This window comes from Xiphophorus couchianus, chromosome 20, assembly GCF_001444195.1.
Source record: "Xiphophorus couchianus chromosome 20, X_couchianus-1.0, whole genome shotgun sequence".
NCBI lineage: Eukaryota > Metazoa > Chordata > Actinopteri > Cyprinodontiformes > Poeciliidae > Xiphophorus > Xiphophorus couchianus.
This window is the reverse complement of record NC_040247.1, coordinates 22,168,491-22,190,395: the sequence shown is the minus strand read 5'-3', so window position 1 is coordinate 22,190,395 and position 21,905 is coordinate 22,168,491. Positions and strand designations below refer to the sequence as shown.

General features: G+C 35.9%; 1 protein-coding gene across 6 annotated transcripts in view; it reads right to left on the bottom strand.

Moving 5' to 3' along the window:
* chchd6b (coiled-coil-helix-coiled-coil-helix domain containing 6b) overlaps positions 1-21,905 on the bottom strand; it is a 57,709-nt gene that overhangs the window by 14,966 nt on the left and 20,838 nt on the right. For 4 of the 6 annotated variants that reach the window (XM_028003814.1, XM_028003815.1, XM_028003818.1 and 1 more), the window contains 2 exons: positions 14,452-14,522; positions 1,842-1,977 (listed from right to left, as the gene is read on the bottom strand). In XM_028003814.1, the coding sequence (XP_027859615.1) occupies positions 1,842-1,977; positions 14,452-14,522 (207 nt within the window). Of the gene's footprint in view, positions 1-446; positions 657-1,757; positions 1,978-14,451; positions 14,523-21,905 lie in introns of those variants that run through there. The other 2 variants (XM_028003816.1, XM_028003813.1) reach the window with 2 other exon arrangements.

The window sequence follows — 21,905 nt, the reverse complement described above, 5'->3', positions numbered from 1 at the left end:
TTTACTTGTGTAATTCAATTCAGATTGAAACTCTTTATTCATGAGTGATAAAATTCAGGCATTTATTTATGTAGATTTTGATTATAATGGTTTAAAACTAATAAAAATCCAAAATTCAGTTTCTCCCAATGAAAACTATGTCCGTATGCTGAAGAGTGTAGGGACTCAACACTTGGTCATTCATCCTTTATGTGAATATCTGCATCAATGTGGCGTGGCATGGAAGTAATTGGTCAATGCTACTTCGAAACTTTGGAGAAGCTTGGCATACTTTGACATAGGTAACAAACTTGTGATTAAAAATACCCTGCTCATACAAAAAGGAAAATGCAAAGAATTGTATTTTCTTTTTCTTTTTTTAAAAAAGTTCCCTTCTGCTATAAAAAAAAATCACTGAGGCTCTGTCAGGCAACAGTTGGGATGATGATATCTGATAATAGACTGGATGGAGATAGTAACACTTTTAATGTGAAATCTTTCAGACTTACAGGTTTAAATCTTATTCCTAGAAACATTTATGAGTTGTTCAAAGTCTGAGACAGGGATGAAAAAAAAACTTCAAAAGTCTCAAAGGTCAACCTGAAAAGCCACTATCTTCGAAATAGTGGTGCAAGCCAGTCTTTAAAATGAAAGATTTAATCTCTGTCAGATTATCCCTATAAAGAAAGGGTAGACAGAGAAGATGTCAGCGATAAAATGTCAGGGTCAAGATTGTTTTCTACAAAGAAAAAGCCACAATGTGAACTTCAAAAAGGCACCAGCTTGGTATTCTGTGAATTTTAGGGAGATGGACACACAAATGTTTAACTTTTAACAATAAAAGTTAAACAAACTTTTATTCTGTACCATAACAAAGATAAGGAACATGTACTTAAGAAATATATACTGTTTTGTTACTTGGCAATGGCATATAAAAACACTTTGGATAAAATATTATACGGAGAAATCTCACTAGGAGTAAAACTGTTGGGGGGGTTTTTTTCCCCAAGTCTTAATTTTTAGTTTTCATAATTTTACTCTTTACTTTCACTGTCATACTTTTATTTTTTTCTGTAGATATTTCATTTAGCCAGTTATTCTCATTTTCACCAAATTTGTCTAAGTATTTGACTCTGAATTAAATATGTGCTTGAAAAAAACCCCAGCTTCCACTCAATTTATATTTCACATAATTAAAAAAAAAGTCTGGTGCAAGAATATAAAATGTTTCTTCCCCACAGAGCAGCATTCTACTGGCAATTATGCTTTTGAAACAATATAAAACCACTGATTGCTTTTATTCTGAGCCTTTGCTTTTATCGGCTGTTGGTACAGCCAAATTCATCAATTGTTGCTCTGAGCCTTTTATAACTTTGAAGCTGCAGAAAGACATTCTGCCATGGTAATAATGTGCAAATTACTCCATTCAGAATTGCTTTTTGATTGATAAATTGAGTAAATAAAACACTTTGTAGATAAGCCTTGGGTTTAAACACTCTTTGAAAAAGCAACAGCAAAGCAAAACGCTTTACAAAGTGAATGCAAAACCCATTTTTGAACACTGGTAATGATGTAAGCCCCCAAATAGACAGCATATGTCATTTCTGTATTCTCCAATTTGAGGTGTCAAAATATTTAACAGGAAAGATGCAAATACTTTGAAATTAAGTACTTTAAATTAAGACTTTGAGGTTCTTTGTCTTTTTGCTGTCATCTTCTACTGTCGGCAATAAAAGCAGGTTACTTCAAAATCTCATTAGCTTGCAGCTAAGCTGAAAATAAATATGGTGTCCTCAAAAGAAAACTGCACATTTCTCTGTAATTGCTCTTACATCTACATGCAGACCGCAGCCATGACTTACCTTCTTCCCTTGCTGAACACAGTTCATGTACTGCTTAGCCAGTCTGGAGCAGTGCAGTGTCTGCTTTGGGTTTTCTTTATAGCATTGAAGCACTTTGGTCTGCAGGTCAGTGCACATGGGTGAAATGTACCGGGGCCTAGAAGAGGAGCAAAAAAGAAGGGTCATTAAAGTCCTTTTACTCCGTAAAATAAAAACTTGGATGTCTGTAATAATGCAAAGAAGTCTAATTCAGACTTTCCTTTTTACACTGATAAACTTAGAAGTCCCACTGCAGTACTAACATAGCAAATAATTGCTGATCAGTACTTCATGCTAGTAATTTACTGACATGTATTAATCATTGTGGTTCAATTCAGAGGCATTTTTTTACATCCTATCTCAAAAAACTGGGACATTTTGAAACCATAACTTTGTTTCTCACATGCCCTGGTGAAATCTTGGACATTACATGTTGCTTCTCTTCTATTCTGGTGCAGAAATCTACCATTTACACCTTCGAAAGAGCCATTATTTGAATAACAAAACTTCAAGAAACCAATTTTATTGATGTGATAAAGTAAGTTTATTGCAGAAGATGTTTTGAAGGGAGCGCTGTTGCACCATTTCTGTACCGACTTTTCGAAACCCTTTAAATATGTAATTTTCATGCAGGTCTGATGCATCCACCAAGTTTGGGGAGTTTTCGTAAATGTTTAGAGCTCCAAAAAGCCAATACATTTGACAGAAAAAGAAAAAAACAGTACAGATGCAATAGGTCTTTGCAGTGTTTCGCTGTGCAGGTTTAATAATATCCTTAATAAGTAGTGTTATCTCACACTGAAAATTTTGGAAAAATTAAACTTTTCATTCAGTGAGGGGAAAAAATGCAACTGTGCATGTTGAGCTTGTTAGAGATGGGAGTGACAGTAGCACCAGCAATGTCTGGCTCATATCAATGAATATTAATTAGTAGCAAAAGAAAATGAAAAAAAATTGCTCCAAAATGAGACTGTCTGTAGTTTGTTTTAGTTAAAAGTTGAACAAGCTAAGATAGCTTCAAAAGCAGGCTCAGTCTGTAGAGACAGATGAATTATGCATCAAGCAAAGAGCTTAGTAGTCAATGTCAAACTTTCTTTTTTTGGTTATCCGACTTGCACATTGAGTTCGTGTACAGCAACTAAAGCACACAATTCAAACCACACCTACAAACACATTCAGGCACATCCACTCTGGCTCAGACCTTCACACGGATACTGAATGCTAATCCTACAAGAGTGTAATCCTTGATTGCTCTGTTGCTTGTGGTAATTTACCTGCTGTTGTGACAGAATTTGCAAATGGAAGGATATGGATAAATACATTCACACATATGTATCCAATGCACAAAAACACAAAGCAGATAGCAACCCTTTGAATTGGTATGCTTCTACAACAACTCACTTAAGCTAAACAAATCATTGCTTTTTTCTAATGCCACAAACAAAAATTACATAGCATGAATATTTGACTCAACTAAATTCACTTGTTATGCACTTTAATTTAATAAACATTAAAGTAATTTAATTTAGAAATATCTAAAACATCTGCACCGAACTGTGGCAAAAGCTATTGACATTTGGTTAAAAAAAAAAAATTCGATATAAAAAAAAAATCCAGCTTTTCAGTACGTTGCTGAATATATTGGGGTAAGACATAAATAAAATGAGTAAAAAGCAATTACAGAAACTCACTCTGAAGCTTGCTCTGTTTTATCAAACTTTCTTCTAATTAAAAAGTAGTAACTCCTTACTGCCATAGAGAGACAGGTGAAGATGGACATCAGACCTGACACAACATGCTTAAATTCTCATCAAGAAACTGCTATCAGTATTTTTGAAGACACATGAAATTCTGTCCAACACATTTTTATGTATAACTAACAATCCTTTTCAACATGGAAATTTCTAAAATATAAATAAATAAACATATTCTGAATCTTACCGAACCAAACTGCAAGTTCACTGAGCTGAAGCTTAGCTTAGCTGAATGTAGCCTTTTTCCTTATCTTGAAACAGTAAATATCCACCTTAAATGAAGTTTAAGGTGGATATTTACTAATAATATAAGTAATAATATAATATAATACAATATAATATAATCTCTAACACATTCATTCATACTTCCATTCCTGATAGAGTTGCACATTATACTGAGTTACAATCATAAAGTAAATGTGTGCATTTGAATGCAATGTCTGATAGATTAAACTATTTCAAGTGCATTGAAACTCTGCTTTAAATAAAATGTTGATTAGTCTATTTCAACATATCTCCCTCTTCATTCATGCACATTTCTGAAGGGGCTAGACAGACCCATGTGGGTAAATACACACAGTCATTGCAATATTCAGCAACATAATATCATGCAGTTCTTGTCCCTGATATTGATAACTTCTTTCCCATTTTAGCTGTTTTTCAAGTAGGTTTTCAGAGAATGGAATGCCATGTTATACAAACCCTAAGAAAGGGAAAAAACGGAAGGTATGTGAGGTATATTTTAAAAATACAATAGTTCTTACGTTTACTGACTCATTTATTGCTGTTTTTATAAACAGCACATAAGCCATGCTTCTCTTGAAAATATGTTATATGAGCAATTGTGAAATAAAATGGTGTTGGCAGTGTTGACTTTTTTCCCTTTCAAATTTCTCTGCACACCTTCTATAGGGGACAGGTTGTCAAGTATAGAGACATCCTTTTCAAAAGGAACCATGGCTTGTAGTGTATAAAGAATGCAGTTTTGCTCTCCCTTTAAAAATCCGAGGACCTCTGCAGAGAAGTTCTGCATAAAGAAAAAATATCTCTCTAAAATCTAGATTTGCTTTACTGCATTATTTGTGCTACACAAGTATGAATCACTTTTTCTAAGTGCATCTACATATTAACCCGTACAGAGCTCGGCTGCTATATTTATTGATGATAATCTGAATGGTCCTCCTGAATGGATTTTTTTAGTTTAAAAACACATGACTTTTTTTCTTTCAAAGCAAAGATCTGTGATGCTTACATGTACACATGGTTCTTCTGGAGGTAGAAAAGTCAGTAATTGTTGGAATCAGTAAAATAAAACATGTTGGAATATTCCGAAGTACGCATCTTCAGATCTGACTCAAGTATTTGGCTCAGGATCCCAATCCTTGCATTTTTAAATGGCTGGCATCAGAGCAGACGATTGCACTAAACAAAATCAGTTGATACTCTTATCTCTACGTTTTACCTTAGTCGCATCATTAAAGCCATTAACTGTAAACACTGCAAACTGCCATGAAGAATCTTGGTGAAAGGCCCCAAGTTCTTTTGCTTTGTTGTCTGTAGTTTGACACCATCTTATAACAAAGAAATGCTGTAAATGCTGTCCTTAGCAAGTGATGCTGCAAGTCTCTCGCACCACCAATCGCCAGTAGGACACCTATTCCACTCTGTGCCCATATTGCAAATAAATCACACCTTTGCACAGCTGAGTCATGCTATTGATCAATGCTTGCTGGTCATGCTAGCTATTCTAACTATTGATGCACCACTGGGACGGGTTGTGTGTCCGAGTGAGATCATTTGATACCCGAACATGGAGATGTGACCAAACTGTACCACTGCAACCAACAAGAAAATTCAACTACTTAGGTATTGTTTGACCAAAGGAGGCCAGGACTGAGATCAAATATTGCAGGACTAAACTAATTTCATGTCAAATGTCAAAATTCCAACAGAAACATCAAGACAAAATCCTAAATAAGCTATTAAAGACTTTATCAGTATAAAAAAAATATTGATTTGGGGGTTAGTTACACAAGTGTAGGTCATATATCGACAGCTTCCTAAAGTAATGGCCTAAATCACTACCTCTTTCTTTCAGAAATATGTTTTAGGCAAAAATATCACTTTTGGCAGGAAATTACTTTGGCCATTATTTTAGGAAGGTGACATTATATTATGTTTACAATACAAACTCCTCTGACATTTCTGGTATAGGAATTTCCAGAATTCCTATACATAAACAACACCTAAAGCAACACCTTTTTGGGGTAAATTGAGAAATATATATAATAAACTATTTTATTTTTGTTTCAACATCTAAATTCAAGATAAAGTCTAAGCAGCGGCCATGAAAGCATGGCCGCTGCTTAACCTGTTGCCACATTGTTGTATAAAGCAATGGTGAACTTAAATGTTTCACCACTGGATTTTTCAGGCTGCATACAAAGAGCAAGAATTGTAGAGGGAATGAATTAGAGTTTAATTCGATAAGGAGGCACATGTTTCATCATGTCAAATGAAGAACTGAAGATGACCACTTGACATTCACACACACACACCCCTGCACAAGTTTCTATGCTTGCACGCACACCAACACCCAGTCAACTCTCAGAGCTGTCCTCGTACCATGCCAGAAAGCAATTACGGATTCATGCCTCCTTCACATATGAATGAGCTCAGAGGTTCCTTCCTTTACTTACAAATACACAACAAATATGCACACCCAGTGTGCATGTCGGTGTTATCTGTGCTTAACAAATCCATGGGGTGTGTGTGTGTGTGTGCTCGCATGTGAGAAACTGCATGCAAATAAGACTGTGAGAGAAATTTCTCTGCACTGGTGTGTCTATTGTGCAGTCTTAGTATGTGTGGGTGTGTGTGCTAGCGTGTGCAGTGGAGGGTAAAGCGACAGGATTAAACAAATCAGAGGTAGAGAGAATATTCATGAAGAGGGAAGTGAATGCAACCTATGAGAGAGAAACAAACCGAATGTGACAGTGATGAATTAAATGATGAATAACCCTTCCAGTTTGCATGGACAAACAGTAGTCCATGGCAACCATCAGTCTATGATTTACCTTTTCCTCATTACAAGGTGCAACGCCACTAGGTGCGCTGGAGGCAGTCAAACATTTCTCCACGTTAACCTATCAAGACAGGACGTCAGGTTACTGACTGATGCCTTCAGGATCTGCCCTGCACATTGATAATTGATGATAGTTTCCAACATTTCTAATATGCTGGACACAAATACGTAGTAATAGCATTCTTAATAGTACTGTAAGAGCCAACCGTCCTTGGATGTGAACTAGTCATACTAGTCAGTTCTTCATATCATCCATAAACTAGTCATATCTATTTCCTGGCCAAAGATGCAGCATGGTTAGGTAAAAAATAAAACACAAATGTATGACATAAAGGTTGCATTCAAGCTTTCCCTGTTTAATTTGCTTATATCAAACTCTAGTTCAGTTGTATAGAAAGTCTGGTTCATTTGGTGGTGTGTGAAGGCATGATCAAATGCTGATGCAGACCAAAAAAGACTAGTCATAATTTAATTGTTGATATCTGAATTATAAGTTTCAGATAACTTGCAATTAAATGCATATATCTAAGCTTTCGTACTAATTAATGGTAAATATGACATCATTTATATTAGTCATAACGTAGTTAGAGATTTCTCAAACAGATAATTTGTCTAGTCAAAATATAATTAGAGATATCTTAATTTACTAATACGTCTGGTCCTAAACCAAATAAATGTAAATTTGGTGAAACTAATTTTATGTTAAAACAGCATGCCACAAAGACGGCATCTTTTTTTTTGTGGAGGATTGAAGGTGCTTGTTGCTAGAGGTTGATTCGCACCCCTGGGTGTTGACCATCAGCAAAGTCTGGTGCTCCAAAAAAAAGTTTCTTCTGAAGACAGAAAATCCTTTATCCCCTCATAAAAACTAGAATTAGGACCAAAAACTGTTTCTCCAGGCTTTTGAGAATCCATACGTTCCTAATAATTCTCAGATTTTACTAGTACCTACTTGATACTAATATGTTGAAAGCTAATTTCTTAGTATAAATTCTCCATTTATTTTCTTAATTTGTGTGTAATTTATTTAAAGTTAATAAGGGTCTTCTATTTTAATTGAGAGGCTGATTACCTTTGAACTGATTCAAAAACTCATATACAAATCCACTGAAAGTTTTTACTTAAAACAAGTATGTTTCAAATGGGAAAGTCAAGAATTTTGCCCTTCAGACTGATTTGTCAAAGACTGTCAGACTAGTTGGTTTTGATAGATTGTGATACTTTGTGGCTTATGGAACTTCTTCTAATTGAATAGATCTCAAGCCTGCTAATGAAATGCATTCATTCTGGATAAAAAGGGGACATAATCTCTGACACATAGATGAGGGATTAGCAGTGTTCTGCTAGATATAGAGATTGCATTGTGTTGAAATCAATTATTTGTGTCCAAATTTAACGTTTAGATTCTTTTGAATTACTTGATGTTTGCCTTTGCAACTTGACAATATGTCTGTGCTCTGAATTACTCCCTAAGAACTCACGATAACAGCAACAATAGCCTCAAGGTATTAATCCAAACTCAGGAGGAATAAAAATAATTCTTTTTTCTATTTAACACAAGAAACTTTCTGATAGGTGTGTTTTAATAATGGAATCTGAAGCAGAAAATTGCCTCTGCTAATCTGCACCAACTGCCTCGTTTGACTGAAATAAAAGGTGAGCTCTTATTACAAAAACATTAGTCGACCCAGCTAGTTTGATTGCTAACTTTTGCAGTGAAAAGAAGCAAAACAACATCCAAATTGCTTTCTGAAAAGTGACGGTCGCCAAAGATGCGTGAAGAGTTGAGGGGAAAAGATTAGGATGGAATCGTAAGTTTCTCATTATTTTTTTGTCTCACCTTGGTGGTGTGTGGCTTTTTATGAAGAGAGCTCAAGTTCCTGGTTTTTGCAGGGCATGACATGAGGGAATTAAGAAATAATAAGAAAAAGAAAAGATCGAATGGGCGTAGCTTTTTATTATTCTCCGTGTCTGAGGGGGCATTGTTTGTGTTTGTGTGTGTACCGGGGGATGCTTATTAATGACGAGGATGTTGGTTGCCTTAAACTAGCAGCTGTGGCATTCTACTTTATTTTTTAATAATACACTGAATGAAAAGGAAGCAAAGAGAGGATCAAAGATGTCATGGTTGGGGTGAGATCAAAAGAAACGACAGAGCAGGCATCTTCTATTGTAAGAGGCTTTGTGAAGCTTTTATGAAAATGCTATGAGCATAACATAGTTCAGCTCACACTAATCTTACTTACCAATCACGCAATATCAGAAACACAGAATATTTCTACAAAGTATAATTTGGCAGTCATGGGAAAGATTTATCCAACCTTTGCTAAGTTATGACACAAACTTAAATCCTAAGTTCATATACTGCAATATTACATCCCTAAATTTTATCTCAGCTCTGCAGAAACACAGTTCTATCTCGAATGGGAATTACATCCAGGAGCAGTAGAAGTCATGTGCTGCAGATAGACAGAGCTGTGCTTCTATCTTTCTACGCTGACACATGAAATGCTAAAAACAGATGGAATTGATTGATAAAAATTTGCTCTCAGTTAGCCAGACTGATTGATCCCTACCAGTCTCGCTTTGTGGGGACAGAGGAAAAGGACGATTTTATAGGATAAAGGCAGTGTTTCATTAAAACAGGTGACAAGCAAGAACAAGATAAGGGGCCCGTGTGTTCATGGGATTGTGTGTGACGCCTCATCGCTGATAACTGCTCAATCACGAAAACTTGTGGTTGAACGACTCACTCAAGTTGGGAAGGATAAGGACCTTCTATCAGTGTTCATCTTTAGCTTTGCGATTTCAGACAGTTTTTTGGTTTCTCCATTTAGCTTTTTATTTAAACAGTTTTACTTTAAAAAAAAAAGGTTAGCATTTCAAACTTATGGCTCAAAATATGTTTACTTGAAAATTACAAAACAATACTGAGAAAATAAAATACAAAATGCAGTAACCTTAGGCATTGTCTCTTTAAAGATGTCTTGTATTACTCACAACTCTAATGTATTTTCTACATTGATGGTGTAACGTAATATTTTTCCCCCCATTTTGTTCACTAGTTTCAGTTATCGTTAACATTTTTTGTATATCTTTATGTTATACTGCAACTTACAACTTTGCGTAAAATTGCAGCTCAAAAATAAATCTTAAATTAATCAGCCAGATACCAACTGCTGTACTTTCAAATAGCAATAGTCAAATACAATGTTCTGAATTTTTCCAGGTTGGTAATATATTTGTCAGGTTTTGACTGGACTCTGAACTGCATGTTTGCAGTTAGTTTGCATGTTTAATAGCAAAGGCCTAAAAATTCAATCAAAACTCAGAAGGACAGAAAGACAGAAAATAAAAACTAAAAGCAGCGAGATGCATAGCAGGCAATAACCTGTACCTCTTATTCAAGTATTCACCTCTACAATAGTAGAGATGCAGAGATTCAGATGAGACAGTGGGCTTTAAACTACCAGGCTGCAGTCACATTTGGGACGAATCCACACACAGACACCTGAGGTTCACTAAGATTCTGCCCTAGAGTAACAAGGTTCTTTAAGAGGATTAATAGATGTCAAGATCTTAAGGTAAGCCCTGCCAAAATGTTGTGCTTTCTTTGCAGTCAGGTGCTATTTGGGGAATATGGGTTGCATGGACACCCCAAGGCAAAACTAACGGATGAACTCTTCTAAACTCCTTATAGCAAGACAACCATGCAATATGTCTCCATATGAAGGCAATATTTTGATAGGGAATCACATGAACTGCAGGCAAGGAGAGGACGTAACCTGTGGGCTCCAATATATGTATTCTGAGTTCTTGAAGCACCTGAGGTGAGACTCATCTTCACTAAAGCTTGCCAAACATTTTGGCCAAATATGTGGCTTTTTGCTTCATCAGGCAATGTATTAGTTTGTATAAAGGGAATTGTTAACAGGTGTCTTGGTAAGTTGCTGGTCCATGCAACCACAATTGCACAAAGGATGAGAAAGAAGAACAACAAAATATAAACAGACTGGATTTCCCCCCACAAAGCGTTCAGCTATACATTTCATTTTCTTCCAATTTTGAATTCAGAGATGCATCCAGAAATTGCCTGTTTATCAGAAACAGACAGTTTTTACCTTTACTGGGCCTTACCAAAGATAGACTGGTTGGAATATCAAAAATCATATTCTGATGTTCACTACTGAGAAGAAGAAGACACACAATGTACTGTATCAGCCCAGCTAGCCCAACTAATTAAGTAGCTCATATCTCATTGATAAACTCCCAGTGTTACTCAATAAAGCAAACCAGCAAACCAACTATATTCAGGAGGCTAACTATATTTATTCTGTATTTTAAGTCTATGTATCAAAGTCAAAATAACAACAAATATGTGTTATGGATGACATTATTGTCATTGTATTTATGAAGAAATACTTTTCTGCTTTAAGTGAAAACAGTTGGGTCATGTACTCCAATTTACTTGCTAAATTTACTTAAGGTTGTCATGCCACAAAAGACTCTTACTGGTCAATGAATGAGCCACATGTTCAAGGCTTGTGGTTTATACAAGTTATCAGAAATCATTTAAAAAGATTCCCCTGGACCAACCCAAATTATTTTTATCACATAGAATAAGATGAAACCAACACACTTACAAACAATGCTAAGAAGTTTCATTTATGAAGTACAAAGGCTAGAGGCAGAACAAATGTGCATGCCCAGTAGGGATTGGCACAAATCTTTTTGTTTTTTGTTTATTTTTAATTAAGAGCATTCATAAAGATCTAACTGATGTGTACATATAGAGATAGCTACAATAAAGAAGAACAAATTTTACATTCTACTATGAATTATTGTCAGTGTTAAATATTTAAGTTATAACGAAAGAATACAAATAATAAAGTGAGTACAAAAACATATTAAAAAAAGACAGAAGATGGACATGTAGAGGTCTAGTTGCCAAGAAAGAGTGAAGAATTATAATCATTTTCTTTTTCTTTTCTTTTTTTGTGCCATTTAGCTAAATAGCATAATGTGTACTACTCCAATCCTCCCCTGAACAGTTGGTAAATAGAATAATTACTGGCTGGTCAGTGTAGTGTGAAATGACAGCATGACCATTCCACAATGAAACACTGCCCTAATGCTGACAGAACATGATGAGCACATGACTGACTGAATACAAAATGTCCCTCAGTGTGTGGTAGAGATGGAAAAGGGAAATTGGAGTGATTTTTTTGTGTGCACAGTATAAAAATAATAGCAGCACACCGTGGCCAAACTAAACGCTTTCCTTCAGCAAACTTGTGCTGCAGTGATCTTTTAACCTCGCTCATGCAACTATAGAAAATAGCAAATCTTTACAAATGAAATCATTTGGACAAAATTTGAGGATTGCATTGTGTGGAGCTTGAATTGAATGTGTCTGGTACTGGAAGATGTCAGTGTGGCGGATGAGGTCATTGTCCATCAGACAACACTTACGATAAACTTTTTAAAGATTTTCACTGCAACCCACAGTGTCTTGCATAAGTATTTATACTCCTTGAACTTCATATTTTTATAATTACAACAATAAATCTGATTGCATAAAAGCATAATGCATTTTAAACCAATACAGTAGTGTATGTGATAGTGAAGTGCACAAATCTGGCCTTCATTGATGGAAAGGCATGCAAAGTTTGTAAAGTATGGAATACAGCAAACATTTGCTGCTTTGGTGACAAAACACCACAATTAAATATTTCAGCTCACATGCAAAAAAAAAAAGCTATTTGTGCCAGAAAATAAACAGTGTACATCATCCCCACCAGTAACCTTTTAGGAACCTACTTTGATTCCATGACCTAGCTATATACTTTCTCCTTAACGATCAAATGAGAGGTCCTGAAACGTAATGAAGGGTTGAAGTCAACCAACCAATATTACATTCCTGATCTACCTGGGTTTGGGGTTGTAGAATGGCAGTGACTTAATAAAAGGATGCAAAGCAAAACAAAGCACCAGCAGTGGAACAAAGTTGCGAGTGTGCAGAGAGCAGATGATCACAGCACCAACTGATCCTCCAGTGCCATTTGATCAGAGAAATATATAGGGCAGCAGAACCTGATGCAGCTGATATGATAAGAATGGTTTGCAACACCTTGTAATTAAAGCTCTGAACGAATTAAAGAGCTTACATGTGGAACAACACAGAGCTTAGCTAGGTGAAAGCTTAGGTAAAAGATGTAACGTTGACATGGACTGACTTTAGTTTCCTGTTCCTTGTTCCGTGCTCTGAAAGCACACTTGCCCAGTAATTTTGGAAGACGAGCTTGTAGGAGTTGAAAACACAAAGTCATCCATAACGCAGGATTTGTGATTACGTTTTCATTGGAAAAACACAATTTAAAAGAAGCATTATACTGCTTCCAGTGGTGGCAGCATAATTCTGTGGGGATGTTTATGTTCAGCAAAGCCTGGGGAAAAGGCCACAGCTCATGGGAAGGTGAATGGAGCTAAATGCAGGGCAATTCTAGAAGAAAACCTGTTAGAGTCTGCAAACGACTTCAGTCTGCGGCAGACTGAGTTATGATGGAGTGGTTCTGATCAGGGGTCTTCAGATCCAGGCTTTTTGGCAAGTCTCATGAAATTTGGAAAATTCAAATAAAACATGTAGACATGTGCTAATGAATGCCCATAAGAAAACTGAACACATTCTAACTAAATGATAGAAAGCAATGAGAATTGGTGTTATGAAGCAGAATTAATTAGCAAGTCCCACATACTCTGTCAGCGTCAGCATGACAGTAGGTACGTGTTGAATAAAACTGGTATACTTTCTGATAACAGGTAAGGTTTTTCTCACAGGAGCATCATGTCCTTTATGCAAAATCAGAATATGTTTATAGTACTTTGCGCTTTTGTAATAGGGCCTAAATAGCAGTTTTAGGCATGCTTTGTCAATATGTCAGGGAAATGAATTTACTAAAGCATTGGGTCAATCAAAATAAAGTATCATAGAAAGATACAATTGGGAGACAAGCTTAAATAATTCATTCCAAGGGTCTATAACAAAAGCTCAAACAAAGTCACATTCTGATAGCAACTTAATTTCTTTTGTGAGATCTTATGCCGGGATATCCTTTCTCATCCGTACACTGAAGCATGCCTTCTTTTGGATGAATTCAAGTATTATGTCATATTATGTTTCACATCTAAGAAATTAGATTTTTTAAATAAATTTTGCCAACATCAAAATAGATGTCACAGTTTTAAAGACCAATTTCATGTGTAATATTTCTTTAAGCCTAAATCTGCTGTTTTGACACTTCACTAAGATTTTACTACATATTCAAGCATGGAAAAAAGTAATTGTCCATGTTAATTTGACATCTCAGTCACAATATAATAATAGAATAAATGAGGGGTGATAATAGTAAATTATCACCCAGTCTCACAACTGTGAGTAAAACTGTTTAACAAGCAGCTTGAGGCTGAAGTGTCCACATTAACAGACCTATAATATTGCAAATAGTCTCCACACACTGTTGTCTGACACTTGTTAAATTGTTGTTTTTTCATTGATGGTTTTCGTTCCACTGCAACACAATAACATTTTTATCCGTTGGATTTGCAAACAAATAGAAACAAAATTAAATCACAAATAAAGTACACTTCAAAGTACACTGCGTAAACTGATTTAGTACTACAGACTGAAAATGTAATGAGGCAGTGAGGATGAAACATAATTACAAATGGAACAGTTCAAATATTTAGTATTTACCGTATCCGCTCTCCAGCTTTAGCTGCAGCCTCAAAGTACTCTTCAGCTGTCTGCTTGTAGTTCTGAAAATTCTGCGAGGAAAACCACAAAGATTAAAATGTGAGAAATTATTTTTATAATGTCTAAGAGCTCAAACTATACAGTATAGTATATTCAGAGTATAAAGTAGGCTGCTCATTCAGGCTTCTTTTAATTCAAGAAACTGTTTCTGGGGTTTAACATAATTCTGATTTGAAGTTGCATCATTATTAAGCATAAAAACATGACTGTCAAAATTTTCAATTCAAGTTTAATTAATCAAAGCTTCACAACATGAATATTTACACAGTATTACTACAGCTGCAACATTTTTTTTCTGCTTTAATTTATGCATTAATAGGCCAGAAGTGATGAGCAAAATGCAGAAAGCACCACGGAAATGTCACATTCCATAAATTAGTGACCTTTGGATTTTACAGCCTGCTTACAAATCTGAATATTGACGCTCTGGTGGTACTCCATAATGTTTGATTTCATGCAAGAAACTCTGGCATTTAAATAGCAATTAGAACTCAGATGCAGCTTTTACCTGCTGGGCAAAGTCACATACAGCAGACGTTTACCTGAATAGTCAAGTGGTCGCAGTGTTAAGCACACTGCATTGTGGAGAATAAAGCAGATAGCATTTAAAAAAAGGCGTACGATTTGATATCTAAAAATAAATTCTATGTTAGTCGCTCGTGAGGATCACCTCAAAGGCTTAGTGTCAAAATATGTGAAAATGTTTGTCTAAAAAAAATCCAAACATGAACTTAATCTCCTTTTTGCCACCCTCTCATACACATTCACTGCAGTAATCACAATTTTAAACCAATAACCGCAGCTCTCGAGCTTTTACTTAATAACTCCTTATATTCCCAATAGATGAGGTGATAGGAGAGGAAGATAATTGAAGTGACTGTGCAGGGAAGAGATGGGATCAAACACAAACCTCCCCCACAATCCCTAGCCCTCTACTCCTTCAGTGCCCGCAAGTCATTTTCATATCTCATTATTTTAGGCTCATCTACAGACAGGCTTGCCCCGGTTTGAATGCCTGATGTTGGAAAAGACTCAACATATTCTCACAGGCATTTTTTACCTAATCTGTTCAACTTCTATTCTTTGTGATGAGTAATCTGCCCCTATATGATTTCCTTTCTTACTCATTAAGGCTTTATGACAGAAGTTATCCCTCTAAAATGGAGCACATTTTAGATCAACAACCGTTTCTCCAGACTGATACTCTATTGACTTTTGACAACTGACTTCGGTTAATAAAGGTACAAATGAACGTGAATGAATATGTTTAAACTACAATCCTGTATGACTATAGTTAAAATTCTTTAATAAAATGAACATCTGTTTTCTGAAATTAAAAGTTCTAATAATTACTCAGATTTGGCACTGAAAACATAATCATTGGAAATGTATCCCCCGATTAGAACTATAATAAACTAATCAAGTTTCATAGGTCAAAACACGATGGAATAAGAAATGAAACATTAAAAATAAAACATCTGGTGTGATTCACTCTGGCATCATATACAGCTGTGTAATAGCGACACATCAAAGACCAGATCAGTCGATGTATTTGGGAAAAATGTCCTTGGCTTGTAATATGCTAGTAGATGTAGTAAAATAATATAAAACAGAAAGACCCAACTGTCAGGATATGCATGCTGTTATTTCAAAGTAACTCAATCATTGATTGAAAAGGGGTTCAAAATATTAACTTCAAATAGCATCAAGTTCAATCAACAGAATTTGATCAAAACCAAAAAGATAAGGAGGAAAACAAAACATTTCCTTATAAATGGAAAATAAGCCAAAATAGCATAGGAGAACCACTACTGTGGTCTCCACAACTTTGCTCCTAGCAAACTATTGGTCCCACAATGCACCATTGTTGTGAAAATATGACATGGTGTGATAAGACCAGAGTTTGCCAAAAAAAAAATACAATGACTGATCTAAACAGAAAGATTTTGGTGGACAGGTGAATGCAAACTTGTCGTTTCCTGGTCTAGGTGCCACATGCAGTTTGTCAGGTGACTCCCACTGAATTTAATACGGAGATTTGAAGTGGTTATCAGACACCATGGCTATGTAAATATCTGTATTACAAGTAGGCATTTGTTGCTTCAACAACTATTAAGTTTGGAAAAAAATGCCCCCACTGCTATGTTTTTAAACATCCGATATTCATTTTTATCTCTGAATTTATGTAGACTCGTCAATTTGTTACATTTATATGTTTTACTTTTAAATAGAATGTGAAGTGTTCGTAATACATTTATATGACTGAAAATAGAAGGTAGGGATTTTGAGGTTTCTCACTTTTTAGAAAAACTGTCATTTCATACACAGCTGTGCTTTCATGTTATGCACTTAAGTGTTTCGATGATCTACTATACCTAAGTTATTTCCAATAAATGCCTTAATGAAACTGTTTGGGACCGAAGAAGCCCTAAGCAATTTCTGTTGGAGGGAAGTAAGATGTAACTTTGACAGGTTTTTAGTGACTATGTGAATTTAAATTAGCCAAATGAACCAGTGGGATGTCTAGTGTTGGAGCCAAGATTTGCAAAATGGAAAAAAAAAAGAATCCCCAAAAACTCAAATATGTGAAAATCTCTGATTACACAAGACAGAGAACAGGGCAACAAAGAAATGAGCAGGTGTTTCTATTGTACATAATTTAGAATTATGTATAATTTTTGTGTATTTAAGTTATAAATTCAACAGCTTTTAAAATTCGGATTCCAATTAAACAGAGTTACGTCCATAGTTGAATTTAGAATTTTTTTTTCTTGGGCAAGTGTCAACAGGATGAATAAGAAATTAATTAACAGGCCAGTGAGGCCTGCAGTGCTTTGAATGCAGTTGTGGTTCTGCTTGTGACCTCAATGAATTTGACAATCGGTAGTTTCAAAGATTTTTCACATAGCGAGTTTGGATCGTTTTTGCCCTCAAAAAAAGGAAATCATAATTTGACAGCTTCTTTTATTTCTTACTCGCATCATCTTTAACTGAAATTAAAATGACAATTTGAAAAATGTGTGACAAAAAAGAAACAGAAAAAAATCTGTTCAACCTAAGTCGATCGTTCATCTTATGCAACAGAAAATGCAGAGTAGCACAGTGATGACAGGCGCATTTCCCATCAAACACAACTTGAGCATATTTAGAAATATTTATTTGTGATTAAAGAAATACTGAACCACAAAATACTCTATTGACTAAATTATACTTGACTATGTCCTCTGGTCATGAAGGAAAGAAGAGCAGCACAGAAGAAAAAGAAAATGGAGTCATTACTGGAGCATCTGGATTAGCAGCTTGAGCTTCTGAGTTTGAGTTGTTCTGGGACAGTGAGACTGTTTTGTGTTTCAGTTTATTAACATAAAATTTTGTGTCTTTTCACCAGAGCAGACTTCAAGCAGCAGTCCCAGATCAGCTCTCCTGACACCAGAGAAGAGAAGCACCTATCACTGGCACACATGCTCTGAGCTCTTCCCAGTCGTTTCCACCCATGGGGACAAAAGCCCAATGTGGAGAGACTGAAAAGGGGGAGATGATAACCCTCCAAGGGGGAGAGCTGGGTTTTTGAGGTTGTTGGAAAGGCTCATGGAGGGGATTAGTGTGAATGCATGTGTGCTGTGTTTGTGTATAATCTTGCATACATGCAGGTGTGTGACTAAATCTGTATTTGCTCCCGAATCTCTGTGTTCAGATGATCCTTGCATGCACACTTGTCTGAACACCCTCTAGGAGCTGTTGACTGAGATGGGCTGATGTCAGGGTTTTGAAGGGAGGGGTTCTTTCACGCTCCACGCATGGACGAAGGCGGATTAATTTTTCTTTCTGAGGGACAAGCCGGCAAAGAAGGGGGAGAAGAGGGGATTAAACGAGGTGAATTTTAAACTAAGACTTGTTTACAGAGTCACCGGGTATGTTGCCACAGGAAGTAGGATATACTCTACCTGTACACTGCATAGAGATTAGGAGAGCTTCCAAAAATTAATGAGAGCAAGCGAGACGGTGGAGAGTGGGGACTGGGAGGGAGGAGATTTGAAGGATGTTCCTGCATGTTCAGTAAGTAGAATATTGATGATTCTGGGTTTTGATTCTCTGTGTTTGGCATCATAAAAGAGAAGACATTAAAAGTTACTGACCAACCTTCCCGTTAGATATAATTTGCCACATATGGCAAACTAAATGTGATGTCAGTTTTTATGTTTCTTTTGCTATTTTTTGTAGACCGCTATCTACTCTTCAAAATAAGGTTACATGTGCTCATGCATCTACTGATAAGGCAGTTGAACACACTTCTTTTGAGTACATTCGTCTACAATTTATACAAATTTTATTGTGTTTTTAATGGTTAAAATTTCTCCTTGGAAAGTGTTTATACAAAAAATAAATCTGTTGCTGTCTCGTTTTAAGTAAAAAAAAACACCATTCTTGTGACTAAGCTCACTATTAATTCATTCCATCTGCACAAGTTCTGTCTCTTATGCCATAAGGAAGTTCATATTTGATAAAATATAATATTTTACCCAGTCATTTTGGTTCATCAAAGTCTTATTGTGACCTTGTCTCTCTCAGATGCTGCAGCTGCCAGAGCTATGGTGGGTTCAAAAGGACCCAGGTAGAGCAAAAACATTTGTCCATCAAGGAATCCAGGCTCAAGTGAGTCAAAACCAGCACTGATAATACAATGGACTGCATTTCCTTTCATGTTTTTTTGTTTGTTTTGTATTGTTTTATTTTTTGAGTGAAAATCTGCAAAACTCCGTTTAGGTATTTTTGTATGAGATGTGCTTAGACCTTTTGATAATTCTTTAAAGTCGGTCATCTGGTTCAGACTCCAAAGTAAGGAGCCTTGGGACAAAAGAAAATCTGGTACAGAAGAATAATACTTATGGTCTGTGCTAAATGCAACCTTCTGGCGAGCCATCAGAGATTTGACCAACATTGGCAGGTGTGGAGTTGCTCATTTGCAAAAAAAACCTGTCAGATTCAGAAAATGATGGTCAGGCAGACAGATTTATAATGAGCCTCATCATACTAGCTAAGCACTGAAGTGGTAGGCCACTGAGCTACAACTCTTTATTCTTAAAGAGATTTGCCTCTCATCCAAAATGCCTCTTCAGTTCTGAACATGGTTGAAAGAAACATGCTTATAAGTTGCAGTAATAACAATCATACCAGTAAGCCAATTGAAGTCACTAATGGGGCAATCACAGGTCCTACCAAATTTTTGGATTGTTACTCAACAATGCAAACATGTCCCCAACAATGCCATTTGAGTGGTTTCAATCACATCTTCTAAGGTGTAATTTACTGAAAAACTTCCTACGGAGATGAGTCAGGGCTGCAGAGTTGGTTTTTGAAAGATGAAATCTGAAGCCATCTCCTCTGTTTAGTGTTCATATTTAATATTTACAGACTTTTCCCCTGCTCTCTTAAACCACTTTTCTACCCTGCCAAAAGTTACACATTTCAGTCTTTAAACAAGTATTCCTTGTCCTTGAGATGTAAATGAATTGTGGATTCTAAACCCTGTGAGTTTGCTCTTCTCGGTGGCAAAGACACAAAATTAGCAGGTTGCTGGTTCACCACTGAGGTTGTGTTTGGGTGTTTTGTCCCCGGGATGAACCAATCTTTGTTTGATAGTTTTCTTGGGTTTAATACACACAAGAATATCATGCCAGGAAAACATCCTTCTTCGAATCTTAGACGACTCCAGTAATATATGGAATGAAAATGTTCTTCAGCTTAGTCTAACACAGTGTTTCTCAATTCTGGTCCACACGCCCCCTGCCCTACATATTTTAGGTGTTTCCCTTCTGCCACACACCTGGTTTGAATTCAAGTTCTGCAGCACTTGATGGTCATGCAATCATTTGAATCAGCTGTTCTGGAATAGAAGTGCAGAGCATGGGGGCCTGAGGACTGGAATTGAGAAGCGCTGGTCTAGCAAGAAGTCCAGTTGCCTTCTACTTAAGCACTTAGAATTGTCATATCCTGGATAACTGGATAACTCTTTGAGTATATAGCAGTAAGCTCCACCATGCCTGCAACAGCAGTACAGTCTGTACCAACAACATCAATCCAGTTCACACTAGATAGAAAAAAATACATGAAAACTTAGTGAATGAAATCCATATCAAATCGGTTAAAAATAAATTTTGTTTTGCAGTGGAAATCCAAACTCCATTGGGCAGCTATGTTTTTATTGTCGGTATATATTTGTAAATAAAAAAAGTACACAACTTGTTAATATCCTTAGGATGCATGTAGTCAATCGGTTACTGTATAATAAATACTTCAAAGATGACAGCTTGCACGTGAACCTGTCAATAAAAAGACAATATTCACACGTTTACACATACACCCCCGCACACAGGCTGTTTGCACATTTGTGTTAGTAGTGGAATCAAAGGGCATCTACAGCCTTTAGACAAAAAGAATGCTTTGTTATCTTCTTTTATTCGTAAGACAAACAGGAAACTGAAGTATGTTTGATTATGTCTTTTCACACAGGCAAAGCACATGTGCACACTGACATATTCTTCCAGACAACTTCAAGGACTTCATTTAAGTTAAAGGAAAGATAAAACAGTAATTGTCTCTGAATTCTCCAATTAATTTGTTTTTATCTTTGTTTTAAACATTTATAAGTATGAAGATGCCTAAAGCCTATGTGTGGTCAATATGACAATATTTAATTATAAAGGGTTAGAATTTAGGTAGATCCTGAAGAGTTTTGCAACTCCTATTGAAGCAGGATTTGATTTATTTAAAAAATAAAAATAATAATAAAGATTGTTTTTTGATTAGCTGATTGGTGATTGAATTTGTTATATGTTTTGTTTAACCATTGTTTACTATTAACATTAGAAATAGTTGCCAATATGACAAAATAAAAATGCTGGGAGTTTTTGTTGTATGTACAGCATGTCACATGTTAAAACGTATATTGTGTTTTATTCAGGAGACACATGGCCAATATCTAGACTGTGTCAGAGTAAAACTATCTAGGACTATCAGCAGCAACAGAATAGAAAGTACTGATGAAACAACTGAATTGACTCTGTTATAAATGCCTTTTCTTTTATTTATTCCTAACAATACATTCTGAAAAGTTTTCTTAAATATATGACTGAATCATGAACTCTTTCAGTCTTTTTAATTTTATGTATATGACCTCTGTCAGTCACTATTCAGGTTTTAAGAGACCATTTATTTTCAACAAACTAAATTGAGCGACAGTTATAGGAGAATAAAAAGGGGAAGGATAGACGGCAAAATAGGACCAATGCCATGAATGGAGAGCCAGATGAATAAAGTGTAGGACTGCAAAATGAAGGAAAATAAGGTGGAAGATGGTCGCCGACTGAGGACAGACAGTCTGTTTAATGCACAGT